At 34.0% G+C, this 21,669-nt stretch overlaps 1 protein-coding gene across 1 annotated transcript; it reads left to right on the top strand.

The window, feature by feature from the left end:
- The first annotated feature begins 2,909 nt into the window (after positions 1 to 2,909).
- ANXA1 (annexin A1) lies at positions 2,910 to 21,018 on the top strand. The gene is made up of 13 exons (XM_037493731.2): positions 2,910 to 3,102; positions 9,790 to 9,869; positions 9,958 to 10,066; positions 10,861 to 10,955; positions 11,804 to 11,917; positions 12,326 to 12,416; positions 13,939 to 14,018; positions 14,484 to 14,540; positions 16,137 to 16,230; positions 17,031 to 17,126; positions 18,341 to 18,399; positions 19,686 to 19,808; positions 20,637 to 21,018. Exons 2-13 carry the CDS (start codon positions 9,804 to 9,806, stop codon positions 20,691 to 20,693), a joined length of 1,041 nt encoding a protein of 346 aa, XP_037349628.1. The 5' UTR covers positions 2,910 to 3,102; positions 9,790 to 9,803; the 3' UTR covers positions 20,694 to 21,018.
- Positions 21,019 to 21,669: the final 651 nt, after the last annotated feature.

Genomic DNA, 21,669 nt, shown 5'->3' on the forward strand with positions numbered 1-21,669 from the left:
AGACAATATTCTCTACCTTTCTTGGGTACATCCATTTTAGTAGTCATGTCCAGTCTTTTTCAAACCTTTTGAACACAACATTCAGTTGGAATACACTTATTTTTACACTATATCATCACACACACACACACACACACACACACACCATAAAGCAAGGGTCACAAAGTGAAACTTACCTGATATGTGAAACACTGTTAGTCTCCATGTTGTCCCATTTCATTCTATTCTATTTTGTTGTATTTATTTTTTAAAACATTGCCTAGTACAAAGCAAACTGACTTCATAATTCACTAATGATACTGACCTGAAGGTTGACATTTTGCTACAGATGTGTCCAGACCTAAAAGGGCCAAGAAAATAATTTTCTTTCTGGGACCCAAGCTAATAATAAGCTCATATTTTCTTTCCACAGTCCATGGGGATAGGGAAATTCCAATCTCTGGGAATTCCAATTGTGGTTTACTCTTTTGTGGGACAGAGTAATGCCTTTAATTTTTTCTTGTTGAATCTATATAAAGAAAGAAAATTTATCAACTGTATGTGAGAGACAGAGAGACAGAGGGAGAAAATTATTTGAAATAGCTAGAGATCAAGAACACTATTTCTCAAAAGACTTTAATCTGTGAACTCAAACTAAAATAATGTTTTCATTGGCTGTGGATAGTACATATGAGGAAGCTGTGGAGAAGATTTGGAGATTTCAGTGAAATGCTATTCTTGATGATTCTTTCTTCATGAAAATAGCAAAGGGCGGGGGGGAGGGGACACTTTCCTAAAATCAGATGTTTTGCTAGAATTGTAGGCAAGTACTTTTACTCTGTTAAGGGAGAACTTGTGTAGAAAATCCTTATGTTTATGTATTGTCTTGTTTCACCTTCACTCTCAGTCTACACTGATGGAGGAGAAATAAAGATGCTGTGAAAATGTAATATACAATGGTTGTTTTAAGCTATTTATTTTTTCCTTTTTTTCTTTTCCTTTACTTGTGGGGGTGTGTGTGTGTGTGTGTGTAAATGGAGCCAATGAGTCATCATCCTCTAGAAACTGCCAGAGAATGAGTCATTTCTCTGCAGCAATTTCAGTATGTGGCATTTAACCCCTAATTATCCTTCAGCTGTTTGTGATAACATTTGTTATGTTTTCTTTCCTTTCTACAAATTCTCTTGACATTAATATTTTGTGGAGAAGGGAAGAGATTACAAGCAAATTATTCACAGTAATATTCTTATCGTTACTGACTTCTTTCCCCTTTAAATTTGAAAGTTTCACATGCCTTTAGAATTACAGCTGGAAGTTAATTGGAAAAATATACTTCTAAATTTTTTAATTCTTCCACAAGCACCATGTTTATTGTTATTGTAGTAAGTTTACCAGTTATAAATCCAGATATATAAAGCAAAACTCTGAATTTATGTTACTAGTAATCCTTCTCAACAAATACACACACACACATATACACACACATACACACAATCATGTGAGACCATATGTTCCTTTTATATTGTTATATTTTACAAAAAGTATATGGACTTTTTCTTCATTTCATACAAATGTTACCAGGCAGAAACGTTCTAACTTAGCCAAAGTTGGGAATATAAATGCAAATTGGAAAAAAAGAAAATATCACCTGACAAAATAAATTAGATATTAGAAAGTGGGTCTACATCTGTCAAGATGGATTTGCAATTGTATCAATCAATTAATTAGTAGCTAATTAATCATGAAAGATGTCAAAAATATAGATTGATATTTTCTCAAATACTTTAGGTGATCATCCTGCTTCAAGATATTTTGATTCATTGAAATTAGCATTGGAAATTTAGAATGTGTTATAAATACTAATAGTCTCAAGAAATTATTTCCACTGATTTTCCTAAGTCAGTGGTACATATACATATAAATATATATGCATGTACATGAAGAAACCACTAAACTATATATGAAATAAATATTATATATAATATGTATAATATATAATATATGTATAAAATTACCTGAGATATCTGCAAGGAAAAAGAAGAAACCACAAAATATAATAAAAACTGAAGCCTAATCTTGAGAAGGAGTGCATACTTGTGCATAGTTTAATGGAAACATCATATAATACTTGTAAGATTTCATGAAGAATAAAAATGAATCACCATCTAGGCTCCCAGAAATTTCCTTTCCTTGCATCAGTTGGGATATTTCTTATTGTCCCTGTTCCTTAATAGCCACTAATCCATTTATTATTTCAATTTATAGTTGTGGGTTTTTTTTTTGTTTAAGTAACTATTTTTAACAAAACTGATATATAACTGAATCCATTGAAAAGAATTAATGTAGATAAGGCTTCTTTTAATGCCAATACTGTTTTTGAATATCATAATGATCATATTTATACCATCAACCTTGTTGAAAATGTTGAGACTGTTTTGAGATTTCTTTCTTTCATATTCCTTATTCATGTCAATGAACTATATGCAGGCACAAAAGTCTTTTATTTTGAAGGCTGGAAAAATGCTGGTGAAATATAAATAGAAAATTGTTCAGCACAGCATAGGTTAAAATTTATCAATACGTCATTTTACAATAGTCACAAGAATTCTAGTGAGTAGACAGCTGAGAAAATACTATACCTATTTTACAAAGGTCAAAGAGTTTCAAGGAAATTAAATGCGTCCCCATTCAGATAGTAATAAGTGATGGAGTTGGGTGGGGTTCATCTTGAAGAATTTTTTGAAATTGTTTTGAAGTTTATATGTTACTCAGTTTACAATCTGCTTAACTAGGAAAGTATGTCAAAAATTCATATCGGGATCAGGGTAGATAGTGCTGCATTCTATCCTCTCTGGAAAAACAGTGTAAAGTTAAAGAGGGAAAAAAAAATCTGTACCGCCTTTTCTAACAGTTGGTTTAGAGAGTAGTTTTGCAAGACTTGTTTCACTTTGTTTGGGACAAGGCTGAGCTGTGTTTCAAACAAAAAGCAGCCAATTACTAACTTCTGGTTGCTAGGTGTGGCCTCTTTTCACATTCTATAAAAGAGAAACTCTCAACTCCACCTCCAGTGTGAAATCTTCAGAGAAGGATCTCTTTAGTTCTTGGGTAGAAGGAAGGAAAAGGGTAAGTCTTGCTTTTTTTTTAGTTAATTTTGAAAACTTTTCCCATCCTGAAATTAAATGTTACTGCTTCTGTGGGATTTAAGACTGGTTACATTTAGCATGTTTTGAGCAATGTTTCTGTAAGATACACTGGACATTTATATTTTGGGCATCACAAATTGTAATGTTTTACTTAGCTAAGAAATACAATTTTAAAATTAGGGAAGTTTGCTTATAATACTGGTTTATTGTACTGTTGGTGAGTTACCATGGAAAAGAAGGAAAATATGTGTTTTCCTCCTCTGAGTTTTGAGTTTCCAAGAGCTGTGTGCCTTAGGGGGAACTCATGATAGAAGGTGGGCGTTGTGGGGGGCCAGGCCAGGCCAGAAGTGTCGAACATGGGTTTCAGAGAACTGTTTTAAATTATGAGAACTTAGGTAATTTATTTTCTTCTTTTGTAAGAAAATTAAATAGATTCAGACCTCATAGTGGTAATCATGCCCTTTGTAATTATCATTTTGAAATTAATGTTATGTTTACTTATGCAGTGCAAATACAAGAAAGGATCCGCTTATTAATTTTTTCACTTGAAGAGGGTGTGGTCGCATTCCTATTCCTGTAGTCTCTGTGTCATAGACAGGCTTTTCAAGTGTTGATTTGAAAACCTAAGGGGAAAGGAAATATTTCCTGGGTGGTGTCAGATAAGTTATCCTCAGGAATGCTTATAGAGACCTGAGAATTATTTTACTTAATAACATCTTGATTGCTGAATGAGCTAATGGTTTAAAAAAAAAAAAAAAAAAACCTCCATAGATAACCACAAAGTATCATCTGAAGTACTCTTTTTTACTGGTGTTGGATATATTTGGCAAAAGTGAGAGGTTTTGAATTGTAACATGTGTCTATCTGGCTTTTGTTCATTACAAATGTTCCTACAAGAAATTTTCTTTTAGTCCATTTTGAGAGTTAAATGAGATGCCCTAATATTTAATATTTAATGCTAGCTTAATTAAGAAAGGTATGCACTTTCTTTTCTTGTTGACATTAAAAATTACGTATGGACTTGGCAAAAGTAATATTCCCCTCTGCTCACTGGAATGTGTGTTGGTGGACACACTACAAAATCATTCAAATATGGAAAATGCTGGTTTCATAATTCTGAAATGGCCTCTTCTCCACAAGTTATGTTACCACCCTAGCCCCAGGCTCAGTCACATCTGGCAGATAACCAACATTTGACTGTTGACAATAGAGTTAATTATAAAATTATTAGGGACCAGCTAGACTTTCATGCTTATTAAGTACTTTTTCAATCCAAAGATCTGCAAAGGATGCATCTGTATAGATATAATTTACTGAGTTGGTTGTTTTTAATCCTCTTTAGAACCATTAATTTATGACTATTTAAAACAAGAACTAAACCGATGGATCTTTTATAAAGCAAAATAGATTTTTGAGTAAATGATTTCCTCTTTCTTTAAATTGGGATCAGTTTTTCCCTGAAATATCAGAACACATACAACTTATAGCAGTCCTTCCTTCATTATCCTAATTTTCTCCTTCATGCACTTGAGGTAAAATTTAGGTTGGGCACTTCAAAACTATAATGGATCTTATCTATTTATATAAAACTATTTATCTAAAACTCTAATTTTCATAAGTGAAGATCTCCCTGGAGATGTTAAGTGGTTTTGTGAATTCATATGGCCAATTCAAGAGAATCAAAGTAGATCTGAGAACTCCTTATTTTGTCTTTGCTTATTTCTATATGCTTTAGTTGTGGATAGAAAATCTTTGTTAATTTTTAGTGTAAATATGTTTCCTAAATAAATGGCAATGATACTATTCCTTCAATCTATTCATTCAATCATACTTATTAGCATACCAAATATTAGGCATTTTGCCAGGGGTAGGGGGCATGTAATGAATAATAAACGCGCACTGCTCTCATGCAATACTGCTGGGGCACTTAGTGGAGTAAGTTGAAAACTATAATGGCAGAGTGATAGGGGCCAAAGGAGGGGTGGAGGCAGGATGTTTTAGCAGAACACAGGTCACCTAACCCAGTGTTAAGACAGTGAAGGATTTCTAGAGGATGTGATCAGGTCTATGCTGAATACTCCCTTAGAAGCAACAGTTAGGCAAACAGAAGAGGGTGTGGCAGAGGTAACAGGATTCCAGGCAAAGGGAACACCCTATGAAAGGCCTACAAGCAAAACATTCTTGAGACTACCTTTCATAAAGTGGTTCTTCATAAACATTGCCATTTTATGGTCTAACTGCCTTCTTTCACACAGATTGGTGTGGAAAGGACTTGTGAAAATAATATAAGTAAAACAGTGCATAAGCCAATACATTGAAAAATAAACTCCTTGAGGCTGGGGCAAAGCTTGCCATAGTCTCCATGGGTTAACTGCTATGAATTTGATTAAGTGTGAGCTATTAAAAATAACATCTTCATTGTCACTCTATTTCTTAGTCACTAGTTTTTTTTTTAAAGATTTATTTATTTATACATACAAGAATTGGGGTACAGGCCAGAGGTGTGGGGGATGAGAGGGTTCACCAGAGACAGAGTGGGTTAACAGAACAGACAGAGTGACTGAAATATACTGCTGAGGGGAGCAGCGGTCAAGCCTGGAGAGGTCTGCTGTGCCATGTGGGTAGCTCCCTGGTGGGGGATTGAACTCGTGCTGCAGAGGCTGTGGACAGCTTCATAGGTTGCATCTTAACCCCTTGTGCCACCAGGGAGGCCCCTTAGTCACTAGTTTAAAAGGATATACAATACTTTGAAATCAGAATCCATGGATTTATATATGCCTTGATTGCCACTGTTGGCTTGCCACTGTTATGTAGAAAACTACCAGGAAGTTATAGTTTTTTTTTCTGGATAGAAAATGGGGCTAAAGAAGGTGTCCTATATGTGTGGGGATTAATCACTGTAAAACTCTAGTCACTCTAGCTTGTCACCAGGAAGACATGATAGATCAAAAAACTTGGCTTCTGCTATCACAGATGCTGGCTTTTTATGAGGATTCCAGACATAGAAACTGCAAGTTAAAAAAAAAAAAAAATCAGACATTTTCATTGAAATAGTTTCAAGCCTTCAGAAAAGTTGCAAGAATATTACTAAACCACAACATTTCTAAGCCACCGAATTACCACATGCCTTTCACCCAGATTCCCCAATTCTTAACATTTACTATATTTGCTATTATTAAACTTCCTTCTTGCCCTTACCTTGTAAGTTATTTTCAGTTAATTGTGCTTATTTTTTTTCTGTCACATCTGAGAGAACATTGCAGGCATGGCTCTAAATACTTCGTCTACACGTGTTAAAAAATAAGGGCATAACCTTAATACAACTTTAAAAAATCAGAAGATCGACTTTGATACAACAAAACTTAGTGTTTGCAAATTATCAGGTTGTTGGAATTGTTTAAGTATTTCTCAAATACCTTTAAGTGTTTAGTAAGCATAGATCCCTGTCTGTCTGGTATCTTGGACATTTTCTCTACACAGATTTACCACCTTTAATTCCTTACTGCATAGATGAAAAATGCTCTCATATGACACAAAAATATACAAAAAATACTAATCTCTAGAAAGCTACACATTTACCCAGAGGTAACCTGAGACTGGCAGGCGGTGGCATGTTCACAAAAAGATCATTAGTTTAAAGAACATTGTTAATTGCCATGTAGATCAGCCTTTGTTTAAATGGCTATTACATTTTATTATCAAATTAGATGATTCAAGCATTGAGATAACTTGTTTTCAGAACTCATTGGTAACTAGATTCAGTATATATTGAGCCAAGACAAGTTAATAAAGTAGACTCTTAAACATCTAGTATAAGCTCTAAACATTGCACCTGAAAAGAAAAAGAAAAAAAAAGAATGCTTTGTAAAGTCATTGGGTTATTTCAGTTATTTTTGCTGTGTACTTCTATGTTCTGAACTAGATCATTTTCTGAAGAATAATATTTATATAACATATGGCAGTCTTTGAAACATGTTTGTATGCATTATCTATTTATCATAAGCAGTAGTACCTTAAATTTTTTTAAGTACAAAATTTTTAATTTTTAATTTTAATTTTTAATTTTTTTACCAAGTACAAAATGTGCATTTTCATATAGAGGATAGGCATGAAACAAAGAGAATGGTTCAGTGATACAACTGGATCAAAATATTTTGTTGTGGTATTTGTAAGGTGTGTTGCAACTGTTAAGAGTACTGTAATACATGCAGTTGATTTGGGACACTTAACTAGCAGTACATGATACAATCTATTCCCTTTAGAACAATTTCTTATTTTCTGCCACAATCCTTTTGTCTTTCAGCTATACTAAGAACTGCTGGATATAATTTGGCTGAATTAAGATTCCATTTTCCTCGAATTGCTTTTCTGAGATAGGTTCTATTCAGGCTTTTATAGATAGTGCTTTTAGGTCAACCAAAATATTTCAGCATAAAATCTAGGAAGTCAGAATATATGTTACTTTGATGAAACACTGTTATTTCAAATAAATTACTCAGTCTTTTTATTTGTGTTATTTTGTGTTATGCAATTAATATAACTATACACATATTTTTCTAGGATTTCTCAAGCTTTTTTTTTTTAAGAAATGAATGCATTATGCAAGCAACTATATTTTAAAAAGGAAGTAAAGTTTGCATAAAATTTATTTTGCGGTTGTGAGTTTAATTTTTAAAATTATATTCTACAATATCCTTAATCTCACCTTTGATCTCTTTTGAAGTTTTTATTTTCTAATTGAAAACAGTAGAAATATTGGAACACATATTTCTATGACTGATGGAAAAGAACTTTGCTAAGTAGCCAATCATAACCCTCATATTGATTATTCTCCTTTATGAAAATCATGGATGAGATGATAAAAATGGAAATTTTAACTACTGAAACCTAGCCAGAAATTGCTGGTATTAGATGTACCAATTAAGCAACTAGAAAATTGCTAAGAGCACCAGATTATGACTGAAAGAGGAACTAAAACCTTAAGTAAAATTACACATCATGCCTTTACATCAGGAAACAAATTCAACTATATCAATCACTGGGGGAAGTGATCAAATAAATGCATGTTATAGTGGTTCTTCTTACAGAAGAACAAATAGTAATTTGATCAATTCCCATCATAATTTAGTATAAATAAATTCTGCTATGGATATTTCTTCCCACCTATATTCAATGACATTACTCAATAGGGTAGTTAATTTTTGGCAGGTGTGGATTGAAATACTTTGTGTGAACATGCTGTTAAGGAACTCTGTTACAGGTTTTATACCTCATGAGTCATTTAACTTCATGTAGAAATGTAAAGCTGCAGAGATTATCCTTCCAATGTCCCTCACATGTAATCTGAGAGTGGCCTCCAGAGGGATAAGCAATAGTGCTCAGAGATAGACCTTGTGTAGACCTTGAACATGGGCTTTTTTTCTGTGTGGATAAATCAAAGAACACATTAATTTTAAACATACTTCAGGTTTTAAAAAATATACATAGTTCAATAAATTAAAATATTGCTGAACCATGAGACCATTTAAGAAATTTCCTTTAAGGTAAAGTCTGCCAAAGAGGATGTGTATATTGCAATTTCACCCTAATACTTCCTGTTAGAGCAAAGAACCTGGTATGAAATAATCATTTTCTGTGTTTTTGGGTGTATATGTGTTTTGGGTGGAAAAACATTTCAGGCTGGTATTTAGATGGCACAAATAGGAAGAAATGTACGTGCAGTTATTACCCCAGGAGTTGAAATAAATTTCTACTCAAGAATAGAAAGGGAAACAGAATTATTCAGGGAAGAAATATCATCTGAATGTCTGTTTATAGATAGTTTTGCATCTGAATCCTCTCCTGTAGGTTGTTTTACCATTAAAGGGTGCACATTAAATTCCTTTGATAGCCATTATTTTTCCTCAGACACCCATTAATCCAACATAGATTCTTTAAAGGCCTACTTAATGATCTCTTATCTTACCTCTTGCCTATCTCTTAACATATCTCCTCGCCATTCTCCATAAAAATTCTAAAATATAAATAAAATCATGCCACTTTCATTTTAAAAATTCATTAATGTTTTCCCTAAACTTTAGGGATGTATTTAAATTTCTTTGTTCAGGTTCCTGTCAACATTTCTGTGTAGATAAGCTTTCATCTTTCCAAATATACCAAGTTCTCTCTGTTTTGTTCTTGTTAACTTTTCTGCCAGGTGAATCTCGAGTTACTTCAGAAGATGCTCAGATTACCGACTTCTTCTAGGTAGTTTCCTTAGTTTTTGTGTTTTCCCAGGGACAACATACACTAACTTTTAAGTTCTTTGAGATAAGTGATGATGCTTCAGTGCTTTTTGGAACCTCAGTGTCTGGCATACTGGACTGTAAATTTAGAACAGTGAAGTGAATAGGCTGCTCTTCTCTTCAACCTAGAGGCTTACTTGTAGAAGTCATTTGATCTCTAAAAATTTGGACTGAGTATGCTAAGAAAGAGCCAAGTTTCTGAGTGGTGGCTCTCGGTTTCTGTTGAAGGGGCAGACTTTCCTTTTAAAAATTTCCAATATACTCCTAAGGTCAATTCTGGAAAGGAAGGTCAAGACTACAGTGTGTCTTATGTATGTAAGAGAGTGTAGTGGTGTTTATGTGTGGTGCGTTTGTTTTTAAAAAAAACTCTGTTTCCTTTCCAGATACTTTTTTAAAAATGTCTATGGTACAAGAATTCCTCAAGCAGGCCTGGTTTATTGACAATGAAGAGCAGGAATACATTGTAAGTCAGAGACAAATAATTTAGTTAAATATTAAAATTGAGACTAACATGAATGAATGGACATAATTTATTTCTCTGTCTCCCACAGAAAACTGTGAAAGGATCCAAAGGTGGTCACGGCTCAGCAGTGAGCCCCTATCCAAGCTTCAATCCATCCTCAGATGTTGAGGCCTTGCATAAAGCGATAACAGTTAAAGGTAATAATGTCTCCCCAAAACAGTTTCATCTTGGAAATTTCAAAACTTTTGTCTAAATGGGTATTGGAAAAATAAATGTGCAATGGAAAGATCCTTACATTTTAAAGACTATTGACTTCAAAAAGGCAATCTACTAGAAAAGCTACAGCAGGTTTTATTCAGAAACAGAACAACAAAACACATGGGCAGAATACATTTTTATCAATAGCCATAAACTTTTGGCTTCTCTTTCTGGACCCTAACCAATATGCTCCCCAAACACCACCTACTTCCTATCAGTTCCCTTGGAAAAGGAAACTACGAGAAAATGTGAAGTATTATGGTTACTGTAATTTCTGATCTATGCGTGTATGTAATCCTAGCCTCCTTACTTCATTTAAGTAGGGTTCTGAATATCAACACTGATAAGGTTAAAACATTTCTTTGTCAAATGAAGATACATTTCCTTTCTCAACACTTAGGAAATTTTAATCAGATCAATAGAATCTACAGCTACAACAGATACCCTGAACAACTCATTTCTAGTAGATTCTCTGCTCATGTAGGATTTGAACTAGGATCAAATTCTGAAACACTGAGGGCTAGGAATAATTCCTGCTTCTTTTCTTATTCAAGTGAAAGGAATATAACCCAAAATGCTTCCTTTGATAATAGTGTCACATCTGTAGCCTAAGCTGCTGCAATTTTTATTTGTTAATTTGTTAACATCTTTCTTCCTGACAATGAATAATTTTATGGCATTTATGGGTAATGAAGAAAATTGATTTTAAAAGCTTATGGCCTTTTATTACCAGGTGTGGATGAAGTAACTATCATTGACATTCTGACTAAGAGAAATAATGCACAGCGCCAACAGATCAAGGCAGCATATCTCCAGGAAAAAGGAAAGGTAGGAATAGTAAATTGAGATATTTAATTTCAGTTTAAATATGAATTTTGAATAGTTACCTATTTCTTTCTGTCTACAGCACTATTTTCCTATTACAACTAAGATTGGGATTGCGTGATTTATTCACTTGGTTGCAATTGAATCCATTTGAGCAAGTTTGCTGGTTTCATATATTGGTTAATTTTTTTGTAGATGTGGTGTTTAATTTTGGAAACAAATTTTTAACTTAACAATAAAGTTTAAGATTACTACTGGCAATAATGCATATGTTGTGTGTTGAATATGAATATGTTGTGATTCAATTGTCTTTTGCTGAAATTTAAATCAGCTATTCAATGCCTAAATACCAAGTTTATACATAGAATTCTACCTTCAAAGTAAACTTTATATTTTCTATGCCAAATATGGGTATTTTCCCTTTAAGGAGTATAACTAAAAAGCTATATAATGTCAATGTGTAATTACAGTGCTTATTTGAGCACTGTAACCTCAAAACCTCAAAAGAATAGAAAAATTATTAGTACATTATTTTTAAAGTATTCTTGTAACTTTTTCTTTTCATGCACAACCCCTTTGTTTTGAGCATTGTGATTTCTTCCTGAATAAAAGATTGAAAACCAGTTCTTTAAAAAGTTATCAATGAATTCAGTATATTCATTCTAATCGCTCTAGATTTAGATTAAGATAACATTCTAAATACTCAGTACCTTTTGTTTGTAATAAGAAGGGACTCTAAAGATGGCTGGAAGAATCAGCAGTGAGGTGATGTCAAGTTCAGGTAACACCAATTGCTGTATAACCCAGCACGTTCCTTCTTGGAAGTCCTGATTCTAATCTTTTTGTTACAGGCCCTGGATGAAGCGCTGAAAAAAGCCCTTTCGGGTCACCTTGAGGAAGTGGTGTTGGCTCTTTTGAAAACTCCAGCCCGGTTTGATGCTGATGAGCTGTATGGTGCCATGAAGGTAATTCACCTGATTTAAGCAAATCCCTTTTCTTTAAGAGAATGTGTAGGTCAAGTCCATGTAAGCCTGCTATTATTTCCTCAACATCTAGTATAAGGCTTGTCAAGTGGGAATAAAATGAACAAATAAATGAATAAATGAATGTTGATGCTAACAACTGAGTTACTTTCATCTTCCCGTGCCACTCTCTATGTCATATGTCATTTTTTATATCTTTATAGTGGCCTAAAACCCACTTTGTTTTTAAAGCAATATAATAGAGCTTTTTTCATTATTAAATATTATGAATCCTTACTACATACTAGGAAATTTACTAAATCCCACACTCACACACATTTTGGGACACAAAAACTAGTTAATGCTCTTGAATGAAGATTTTCATATATTTCTTCTTCTCTTTCAATACAGGGTCTTGGAACTGATGAAGATACTCTGAACGAAATTTTGGCATCAAGAACTAACAGAGAAATCAGAGAAATTAACAGAGTGTATAGGGAAGGTAAGTTTTAATGCCCAACAGTCCAAGCACCTTATTGGAAAAGAAATCTGACATACTACTCTTAAAATTGAATGTGGATGTTCAATGTGGGGGTTGGAAATGCTATATTTTAAAATATTTCTTTAATTTGGAGCACACATCTACTAGATGCACATACTATTCCCCAACAACTTTCATGTTGCCAGAGCACAGATAAGGGAGACAAGGTCCCGGACTTCTTCAACTTGGCTGTGTAATAGAAATGGAGCTGTGGACAAACAGCTACCTATTCTTGTAGCAGAAAACTCAATTCAAAGCATTCAATTTTTAAAAACATCTATTATTCTGAGATCTTGCTCAGAAAAAATCTCATCCTTAATTTTAATAAAAAAAGAAAAATTTACAAACAAAATATTTCCCATCTGTCCTTGAACAGGTTAAAAGCTAGATGCCTATATAATCTGCTGAGGGAAATAGCTTTACCATATTGAACATAAATGACTCACTTTTGACCAACCACTGCTCGCTTAACTTATCCAGTGAAACATCTCATTTAAATGCTATGCTCAACACTTTAAAGAGGGTAGTTGCAACTGAGTCTTGCAAAGTGCTGGAAATTCTACTATTCTGCTTATCTAGTTTCCCCAGCCTTTAGCTATTTTGATTTCTTCACCCAATATGTGGCACTACAGAGTATCTTTTTACTTGATTTTCATGCCAAATATGGAGAATACAATAGTCCTTGCCTACAGTGTTTAGAGCAATTTGATAAAGGGAATGAAGACACTCTTAACTCTATTTTCTGCAATTATTATCTAATTACCAATATTTACCTTAAGTCTGTCAGTGCTAATAATCAAGAGGGACAGATTATTAGTTTTTGTTTGAGAAAACATTTGCAAAGGTAAATGTCCATATTTCTTCATTATATCCAAGATATATTCCAATGGTAGTTTATCAAATTGCCTTGTTTTCTAGTAATTATAAATTCAGCTATTTTTTCTACTATAGCATTATTTTGCATAATTAATTCAAGGTGTTTAGACAAAGAAAAGTTTTAAATATGTCTTTCCATCCCTAGGTATATATACACACATACACTTAACTGAGTTATATTACATATATTTGTAATTTTTCAAGTAAATAAATGATCAGTACTTAAGTCAGTACCTTTGGTTTATTCTTTTTAATAGCTGTTGTATTCATTCCATTATTTAAATTCTGGCATGTTTTATTTCAAGTTTCATTATTTATAATGTGTAACTATTCAGTTTAAAATTGATAGCAAAAACTCCATGACTATGGGTTGTATTCACAGTATTACCTAAATTATTTTCATTGTCCCATAGAAAACAATTTTGAGGATTCAAAATTTTACTTGCCCTGATATTTCTACTTTTTGAAATGTGTTTAAATCTCTATATTTTGAAGGGTATTCAATAACTAAATGAGCATTTGGCATTGCAAATAGTCATACAATAGATTTTATTACACCATCACCATATCTCTAGTTTACTACAACATTTACTTTTTTATTTCTCAGAACTGAAGAGAGATCTGGTCAAAGACATCACCTCAGACACTTCTGGAGATTACCGGAAGGTTTTGCTTTCTCTTGTTAAGGTATACCTCAAATATTTTAGGAAATCTCTCTCTCTTTTTAAAGATTTGTTTATCTATGCATACAAGAGCTGGGGTACAGGCCAGAGGTGTGGGGGTAGACAGGATTCACCAGAGAAAGAGTGGGGAACAGACAGGCAGATTGACCGAGGTACACTGCTGAGGGGAGCAGCAGGCGAGACAAGAGAGGTCTGCCATGCCATGTGGGTTTCTCAATGGCTGGCCAGGGATCGAACTTGTGCTGCAGGGGCTGCGAATTGCTTCATATTGCGGTGCTTAACCCCTTGCGCCACCAGGGAGTCCTGAAATGTCTCTTTTTTTAAGAAGAGTAAAATTTTAAATTTGAACTTTCTCTAGAAATGAGCAGTTGACTCTTTCTCAAAGAATACTATTTTACTGTTTTTATAAGAAAGAAGTAAATCTATGATTCATGTTTGAAACAACTTATAAGAGAATCAATTTTTTCAGGGTGATCGAGCTGAGGATGTTGGCATGAGTGAAGACTTGGCCGATACAGATGCCAGGGTAAGTGCTGACACGTACTCCTAGAATTGACCTTCCTACCTCGAACAGGTCTTACCTTCAGTGAAATTACCACTTGATGGCCTCCAGATGAAGGCAAATCTAAAATCATCTGAGAGGCCATTGTTGGCACCTAATGTTCATTCCGTAAATGATGGACCCTGTACTTGAGCAGCCTGAGAGAGAAAAATGTGTTCTTTACATTTTCAGTAGATCTCATTATTCATGAAACTGGAGAAAGAGAACAATGAAAACTTGATTTGTCATTCCCAAAAATGGTTTTGTTGAGAAAACTGAATTTTCATTTTATCAGGTATAAGAAAGGTGAAAGTCATTCTTTTATGTAATTTTATAAAATATTTTATTATTTGAAGTGAGAAGAGTAAACACATCTAATATTCCTTTAGCAGTGAATACTATAATACTTTATAGATGCAAGTTTATATTGTAAAAGTTATGGTTATGATATTATAACTATGAAATACATTTTAGTATATTAAAATATGTTCAAGTGTATTTTAACATATAGTTTTCAGTGAGGTTGCCAGCTACTTACCAATCCACTGGCAACATTATGAGAATTTTAAGACATGGAATTCCTTTAAAAAACAAATAACTGTTATTTGCATGTTTTCTTCATGGGCCAGTATCCTCTATAAATTGATCACAATGCATCTGTAAGGATAGAAACTTATTTGTCCAACCCTTCATTGAACCAGCACAGAACCATCCCCATATTAGGTACTCATCAACTTTTTGTTGAATAAATACATTCATATCATATACTTTTGCTTGAAAAGTCTAAAATAACTTCTTATGTCCATTGGAAGCATGACCATTTTGATAGAAATTGTGCAAGTACATAAAAAGACAAAAGTTAACATTTGAGTCATTCATTCCCCATAATTATTCTCATTTACTTGTGACATTTCAGAATTTGCTTTCCATTTTAAGACTGTCGGGGTTTTAGCTCTGTATTTAAGGCAGCTACATGGATTAGCGTGACCCAGGAGGACGATGGTAATTAGCATTTCAAAGTTAACAGAACATGCTTGTGACAGACAATAAGGCAGGAATTATCTTTTTCATTTACAATAGGGAGAAATCTGCAGTTTCATAAAATCAAATTATTTATCCAAGATTACATTGCAGACTTCATATTTGTTGCAGAATCAGTATTTGAATGCAGAAATTTTGACACCAAATTTCAAGAACTAGGGAATGATTGAATTATTGATCTATTAGTACCCATTTTCTGGTAATTTCTTAAAGAATAAAGAGGGAAAAATGTCTCTTGTGTCTTGCTATAGAACACAATCTTAATTCAATTTAATTCAGCAAACACATATTCTGCAAACATACATTCATTCTCTAGTGTTTCCAAGGTACCTTGATAAATAGAGTGGAAAATACTTAAGAAAAAATAAGGTCCTTATCTTTAAGGAACTTATATTTTAATAAACTTAAAATATAAACTTAGGTTAGCCTATCCTCATTGTAGTACTGAGCACCAAGCCTATAAGATCCTGGTAGGGACCTAACATTCTTGTGTAGCTATCAAGCCAGTAGTCAAGTGTTTGCTTCTGTGTTTTTTGACAGGCCTTATATGAAGCAGGAGAAAAAAGAAAAGGGACAGATGTGAATGTGTTCAGTACTATTCTTACCACCAGAAGCTATCCCCATCTTCGCAGAGGTAAGAAAAAACATGTTTCCTGGGATCTATCTATGGAAGATGCATTTTTTTTTAGTATAAATAAGGGAAAAGAGAGAAGTCTCAGCTTCACAGCAATACCTAGCAAGTGAAATGCTCCTGACCCCTCACTCCTACTTGCCTTTTTATCCAACTTTGACAGTCACCATTTTATAATATTTGAGACAAATTTTGTGACTTAGGTATATAGGCCATTATTTCATTATTTTCTTATTTTTATTATCCAAAACTATTTGGGAAATATACACATTCAATAAATCAAGTGAAATTGCAATAAAGAAAAATAATCTCAGGGCAAAGTGAAGAAAAAATATATGCAAGTTCCGGGGTAGTGGGGGAGAGTTCTTGCCTTTGAGCACAAAATTTAGCTCTAAGCTTTCTGGAGGCAAAGGAAAAGTGTTTATTTTATTATAACACACAGTTTCTAATGTTAAAATTAAAGGAACTTTACTACACAGGTCCTTATGTAAGGGAAGAGCCATTTGCTATGGCACTTAGCTCTGATGTATTAAGTGTTATGGTTGTCAATCACATGCCATTTCTAGTAAATGTCAACACTTGCAAAATTTTCTCCAAAATATAGAGGAGTACCAAAATAATCATGTCAGTTCCATCCCTAGGAGATGATGAAGTATCCCCATATCCTCAGTTTAGTCATTAATTTTAAAGTGTGTTTTGAAGTTCAGGCATCCCAGGGAATGCTTTGTGTTGCCCTGATTTTGCTAAAGTTTGCTGAAGAACAGGATGCTTTGAACCTGTTTTAATTTAAATTTAATATTCAGTATTTCAGAAGTATTGCAAGTACAGTGAGCATGACATGAACAAAGTTCTGCAGCTAGAGATGAAAGGCGACGTTGAAAAATGCTTCCAAACTATCGGTATGTAGTCCCAGAGGGGAAAGACTTTTTTAACTTAAAATTACATTATCGGTGGTTTCCCATATTAAAAAAAATAAATAAATAAAAAGCAAAATATTCAGATGTGGGTCATCTATGGGTCATCAGATACAGGCAACATCTATTAATAATAGATATTATTCTGTTTTTCAAAAAGATGGGCAGGTGGGACATACATATTTAGTGAACACTTTTTTTAAGATTTTTTTTATGCATACAAGAACTGGGGTACAGGCCAGAGGTAAGGGGGTGAGAGGATTCAACAGAGACAGAGTGGGGAGCAGAACAGGCGGATTGACTGAAGTACACTGCTGAGGGAGCCGTGGGTGAGTCAGGAGAGGTCTGCTGTGCCATGTGGCCAGGGGATCAAACTCATGCTGCAGTGGCTGTGGGCAACTTCATAGGTTGCTTCTTAATCATTGCACCACCAGGGAGGCCTTAGTGAACACTTTCTTATACCAATCCATGCACCTGGCTGAGACTAGCAGAGAGGAAAGTCACAATGATCATTAAGAGGATGGGATCAATGCAGATTGAATGCAGATTTAAATCCTGGTCTGTCACTAGTTAATTGAACAATCTTAAACAAGTACACAAGGTTTTGTTTTGATAAATATCCCTAAAAAGGACTTAAGAAAAATATTTTAAGATCTCCCTGTCATTTAGGCAACCAATGGGAGCTGGGAACCTATATTCGAAAGTGTTCCCCAAACATTAATATGCATTCTGGAACTCTTCTTAAAATGCACATTCTGATTCAGTAGGTGTGGGTGGAGCTTGGGATTCTGCATTTCTAACAAGGGTCCAGTTGATGTCAATTCTTTTGGTCCATGCATCACACTGCATGTGTTGGACAATCTTAGTGAACAATTCATGTGTTGGTGTTTAATTTGGAAGCAGTATTTAAAACCTGTCCCAGTCTGCTTAAAAAAATATTACTTCAGTATGAAAAAAAAAATACTGTATATCCACATAACCTTTAATACCCACTGGTTTCCCAGTAGGAAGAGAAGAGTCTACTCAAGTTAACAGAATTATTGAAGTTGCTATTGGGTGGATTTAAGATAATAGGAGATAAGTGATGTTGTCAGGGGTGAACAGAATCTTGTTGGCAAAACTCTCTATTTCCTGTTTCTTTTATATGCATTTTCTTGTGTTGTGGTAAATATCTCAACTGAAATATGTGCCTCTTGCAGTGATGTGTGCCACAAGCAAGCCGAGATTCTTTGCTGAGGAGCTCCATCGTGCCATGAAGGTAACATTCCACTTGTGTGCATTGCTGAGGGGTCATTACTGTTTGTGCAGAGAAGGGCAGAACACCTTATAGTGTTTGAAAATCACATTTATTTTAATACCCTTCCATTAAAAAGAATCATTGTTCCATCTAATAATATACTTCCTTGTTAAAATGAAATTCTGTTGAATTTATTGTGAGTTTGTAGAGAAGGTGTGGGTTACTTATCATTTTCATAAAACCCTAGTCACTACAGAAAGAGCTATATACTTTCTCTTTTAATGTGTGATGCTAGTAACTTCTGCTACGGTTGTGAGTTTACAATTACTCCCTTTGTAACCTTTTGTCTCTTTTATTATTTTGTCTTCCATGCTATGGATTCATATGCCATTCTAAGATTTAAAATGTCATTCTAAGATTACTAAAGTAGAAGATATTATTCAGGTGTATTTAAGATACCACTTCACTTTAATTTTATTATCAAGCATGAATAGTGTGGTGTAAGGTGCCACCTGTATTATGTACTGTATTATGAAAAGTGACTCCAGAATAAAGAAGTCTTCAGAGAGAAATCTAACCAATTAATAGGAAAAGAGTCTCTGTGAAATGTGCCACTATAAAGTGGGCAGTACAGTCCCTCATCTTATGCTTGCTGCTCTCTAGCAGAGTAGTTAGATGGGTAATGATGAATGCCTAGTATTGTAGAAAGGAAGTGGGCCTAGCCCCCCAGACTCAGGAAATCAGTGTACCTTTGCTATCAGTTAACTTAGACCTGGTGATGAACAGGAATTAGCCAGATGAGGGCAGGAGTAGAAGAGATAGAGGAGTAAGGCATCCCTGGCCCAGGAGAAGGAAGTAGCATACACTTTCAGGATAATAAAGATAATTAGCGTGATGGTGCCCGGTATAAGAAGAGGGTACAGGATTAACCAGGGCATTGTATACCCAAGAAAAAAAAAATTGGTTTCTATCTTGAAAGCAACAAGAGACAACTGAAGCATTTTTAAATGAATGAATTAGATGATTTGCTTTGTAACTTAGAAAATTCACTTTATTTGTAATTGAGCAGTTTATGTAGAAGAAAGACTGGATAGTGGAAGACTGACTAGAAGTTGATGTAGCAGTTTGGTTCTTGTTATTTTATTGGCACTTGCATAAATTGTGTGTGTAGGTATATTCTAATGTGAAAATAGTTTCCATAAAAATTATATAAGTGAACAAAAAAGAACTTCACCTTCAAACTGAGATCCTGCTTTAAGTGCATGCTCTGAATGTGAGATACACTTTCTACCATTTGTTTTGGACAGGGTGCTGGAACTCGTCATAAGAAATTGATCAGAATTATGGTTTCCCGTTCTGAAATCGACATGAATGATATCAAAGTATACTATCAGCAGCTGTATGGTAAATCTCTCTGCCAAGCCATTCTGGTATGTTGTGATTTTCATAATACTACCCCCGCAAAAGTTTTTTGCAACTTCTTTATAGAGAAAGGCTGACTTAGTGTATCATATATAAAATTAATGTGTTATATTACATGATTTATAAACTGTCACAGGTAAATCTATTAGCGAATTATATACTGACAAACTACATAGATTTTTCAGAAGTCATAGAAATATGTGGTTTCCCGTAAGCAGACATACCAACCAAAATATTTTGAGATAAAGTTTGCAACAAAGATGATCAAAGGATTAGAAATTTATTAAAGTTTCCTTAAATCTTGTTCATATATCCTATGCCAAATATATAAAATGTATGTTCAAATTATCTTATTATAATGTTAAAAAAGAAACAAATACACTGAACTTATTGAAAGATACTGATATAAATTCAATTTCTTATATTGACAGCTGTAATTCATCAAGAAAAAGTGGGAAAATTACATACATTTAACTTTCTTTATGGTGAATAAGTCATATACTCCTTACTGTGAAATGATACTAGATTGTGTTATATTTACTAAATTCTATGTGGTATTTTATTCCTGTAAAATAATGGCTCTAATATATGATATAATCCATCTGCATCTTGAAGCTGTTGCTTTTTCTATAATAAATATCTGCTATCTACTATATTAATTATATTGTTTAATTAAATAAGTGATTTTTTTATGAAAGATCCTAAGTAGTTGGTGCACTGCAATGTGTGTTTTCTAACTGCTACCCTACTACTGCAACAATTCCTCTGTAGTTAAGATTACCTTATATTGATTATGATGCCAGGTATCATTAATGCTTTAATTTTTTTATCAACAGGATGAAACCAAGGGAGATTATGAAAAAATCCTGGTGAAACTCTGTGGGGGAAACTAAGCATTCCTTTGATGATCTCAATTTTTGACCAGAATTTTTTTTTTTTTTTGACCAGAAGACTTTTTCATCATTATCTTCATTCCATATCATAGACTTAAGTAGGAAAGTTTCTTAAAGAGGATTACAATGTAGCTAACTGCCTCCTGAAAATATAACCTATGAATCATTTTTTATCACAACTCTATATAAAGAGATGCTTTTTTTTAAGTATGTTTATCACAAACTATAAAGTCTTTTAAACAGATTGTTCTAGTAACATTATCTGAGAAGGATGTTTGTGTAACTGAAAATAAAATGATTAAGACAATTGGTGTGTCATTGCTTCATTCATTCAGACTTTCTTCTGGGTATAATGCAGTAGCTCAATTTGATTTTGCACATTAAATTAAAGAAAATCATCACAGTTAGGAAGTAGTTTCCTTAAATTCTTTTTTAAAATTTATTTCTGCATATAAGAACTGGGGTACAGGCCAGAGTTGCGGGGGGTGAGAGGATTCACCAGAGACAGAGTGGGGAACAGAACAGGCAGACTGACCAAATACACTGCTGAGGGGAGCAGCGGGCGAGTCAGGAGAGGTCTGCTGTGACATGTGGGTAGCTCCTTGGCCAGGGATCAAACTCGCACTGCAGTGGCTGAGGACGGCTTCATAGGTTGCGTCTTAACCCTTTGCGCCACTAGGGAGGCCCAGTCTCCTTAAATTCTATCACCTGGGTACAGTTTAGAGAGTGAATCTGTTAATGGATTTATTGTATTAGCATGCTAACCATGGTACATTCAGCTGTATTTCATGAAGCAGTATAAGGGTGAAGTGGCAATACTAATAGTTTTTCACATTCTAAAAAATGGTATTTGCATGTTTCATTTTCTAAGACACTACCAAGCTGTCATCTAGTGTTACTATATTTTACTTTCCCAATGTAAATGTTCAAGTGATCTTATTTTTCCACACCCATGCCCACATTTGGTATTGTCACT

Source organism: Talpa occidentalis, unplaced genomic scaffold (genome assembly GCF_014898055.3).
Source record: "Talpa occidentalis isolate TD23 unplaced genomic scaffold, MPIMG_talOcc4v2.1 talOcc4.7, whole genome shotgun sequence".
NCBI lineage: Eukaryota > Metazoa > Chordata > Mammalia > Eulipotyphla > Talpidae > Talpa > Talpa occidentalis.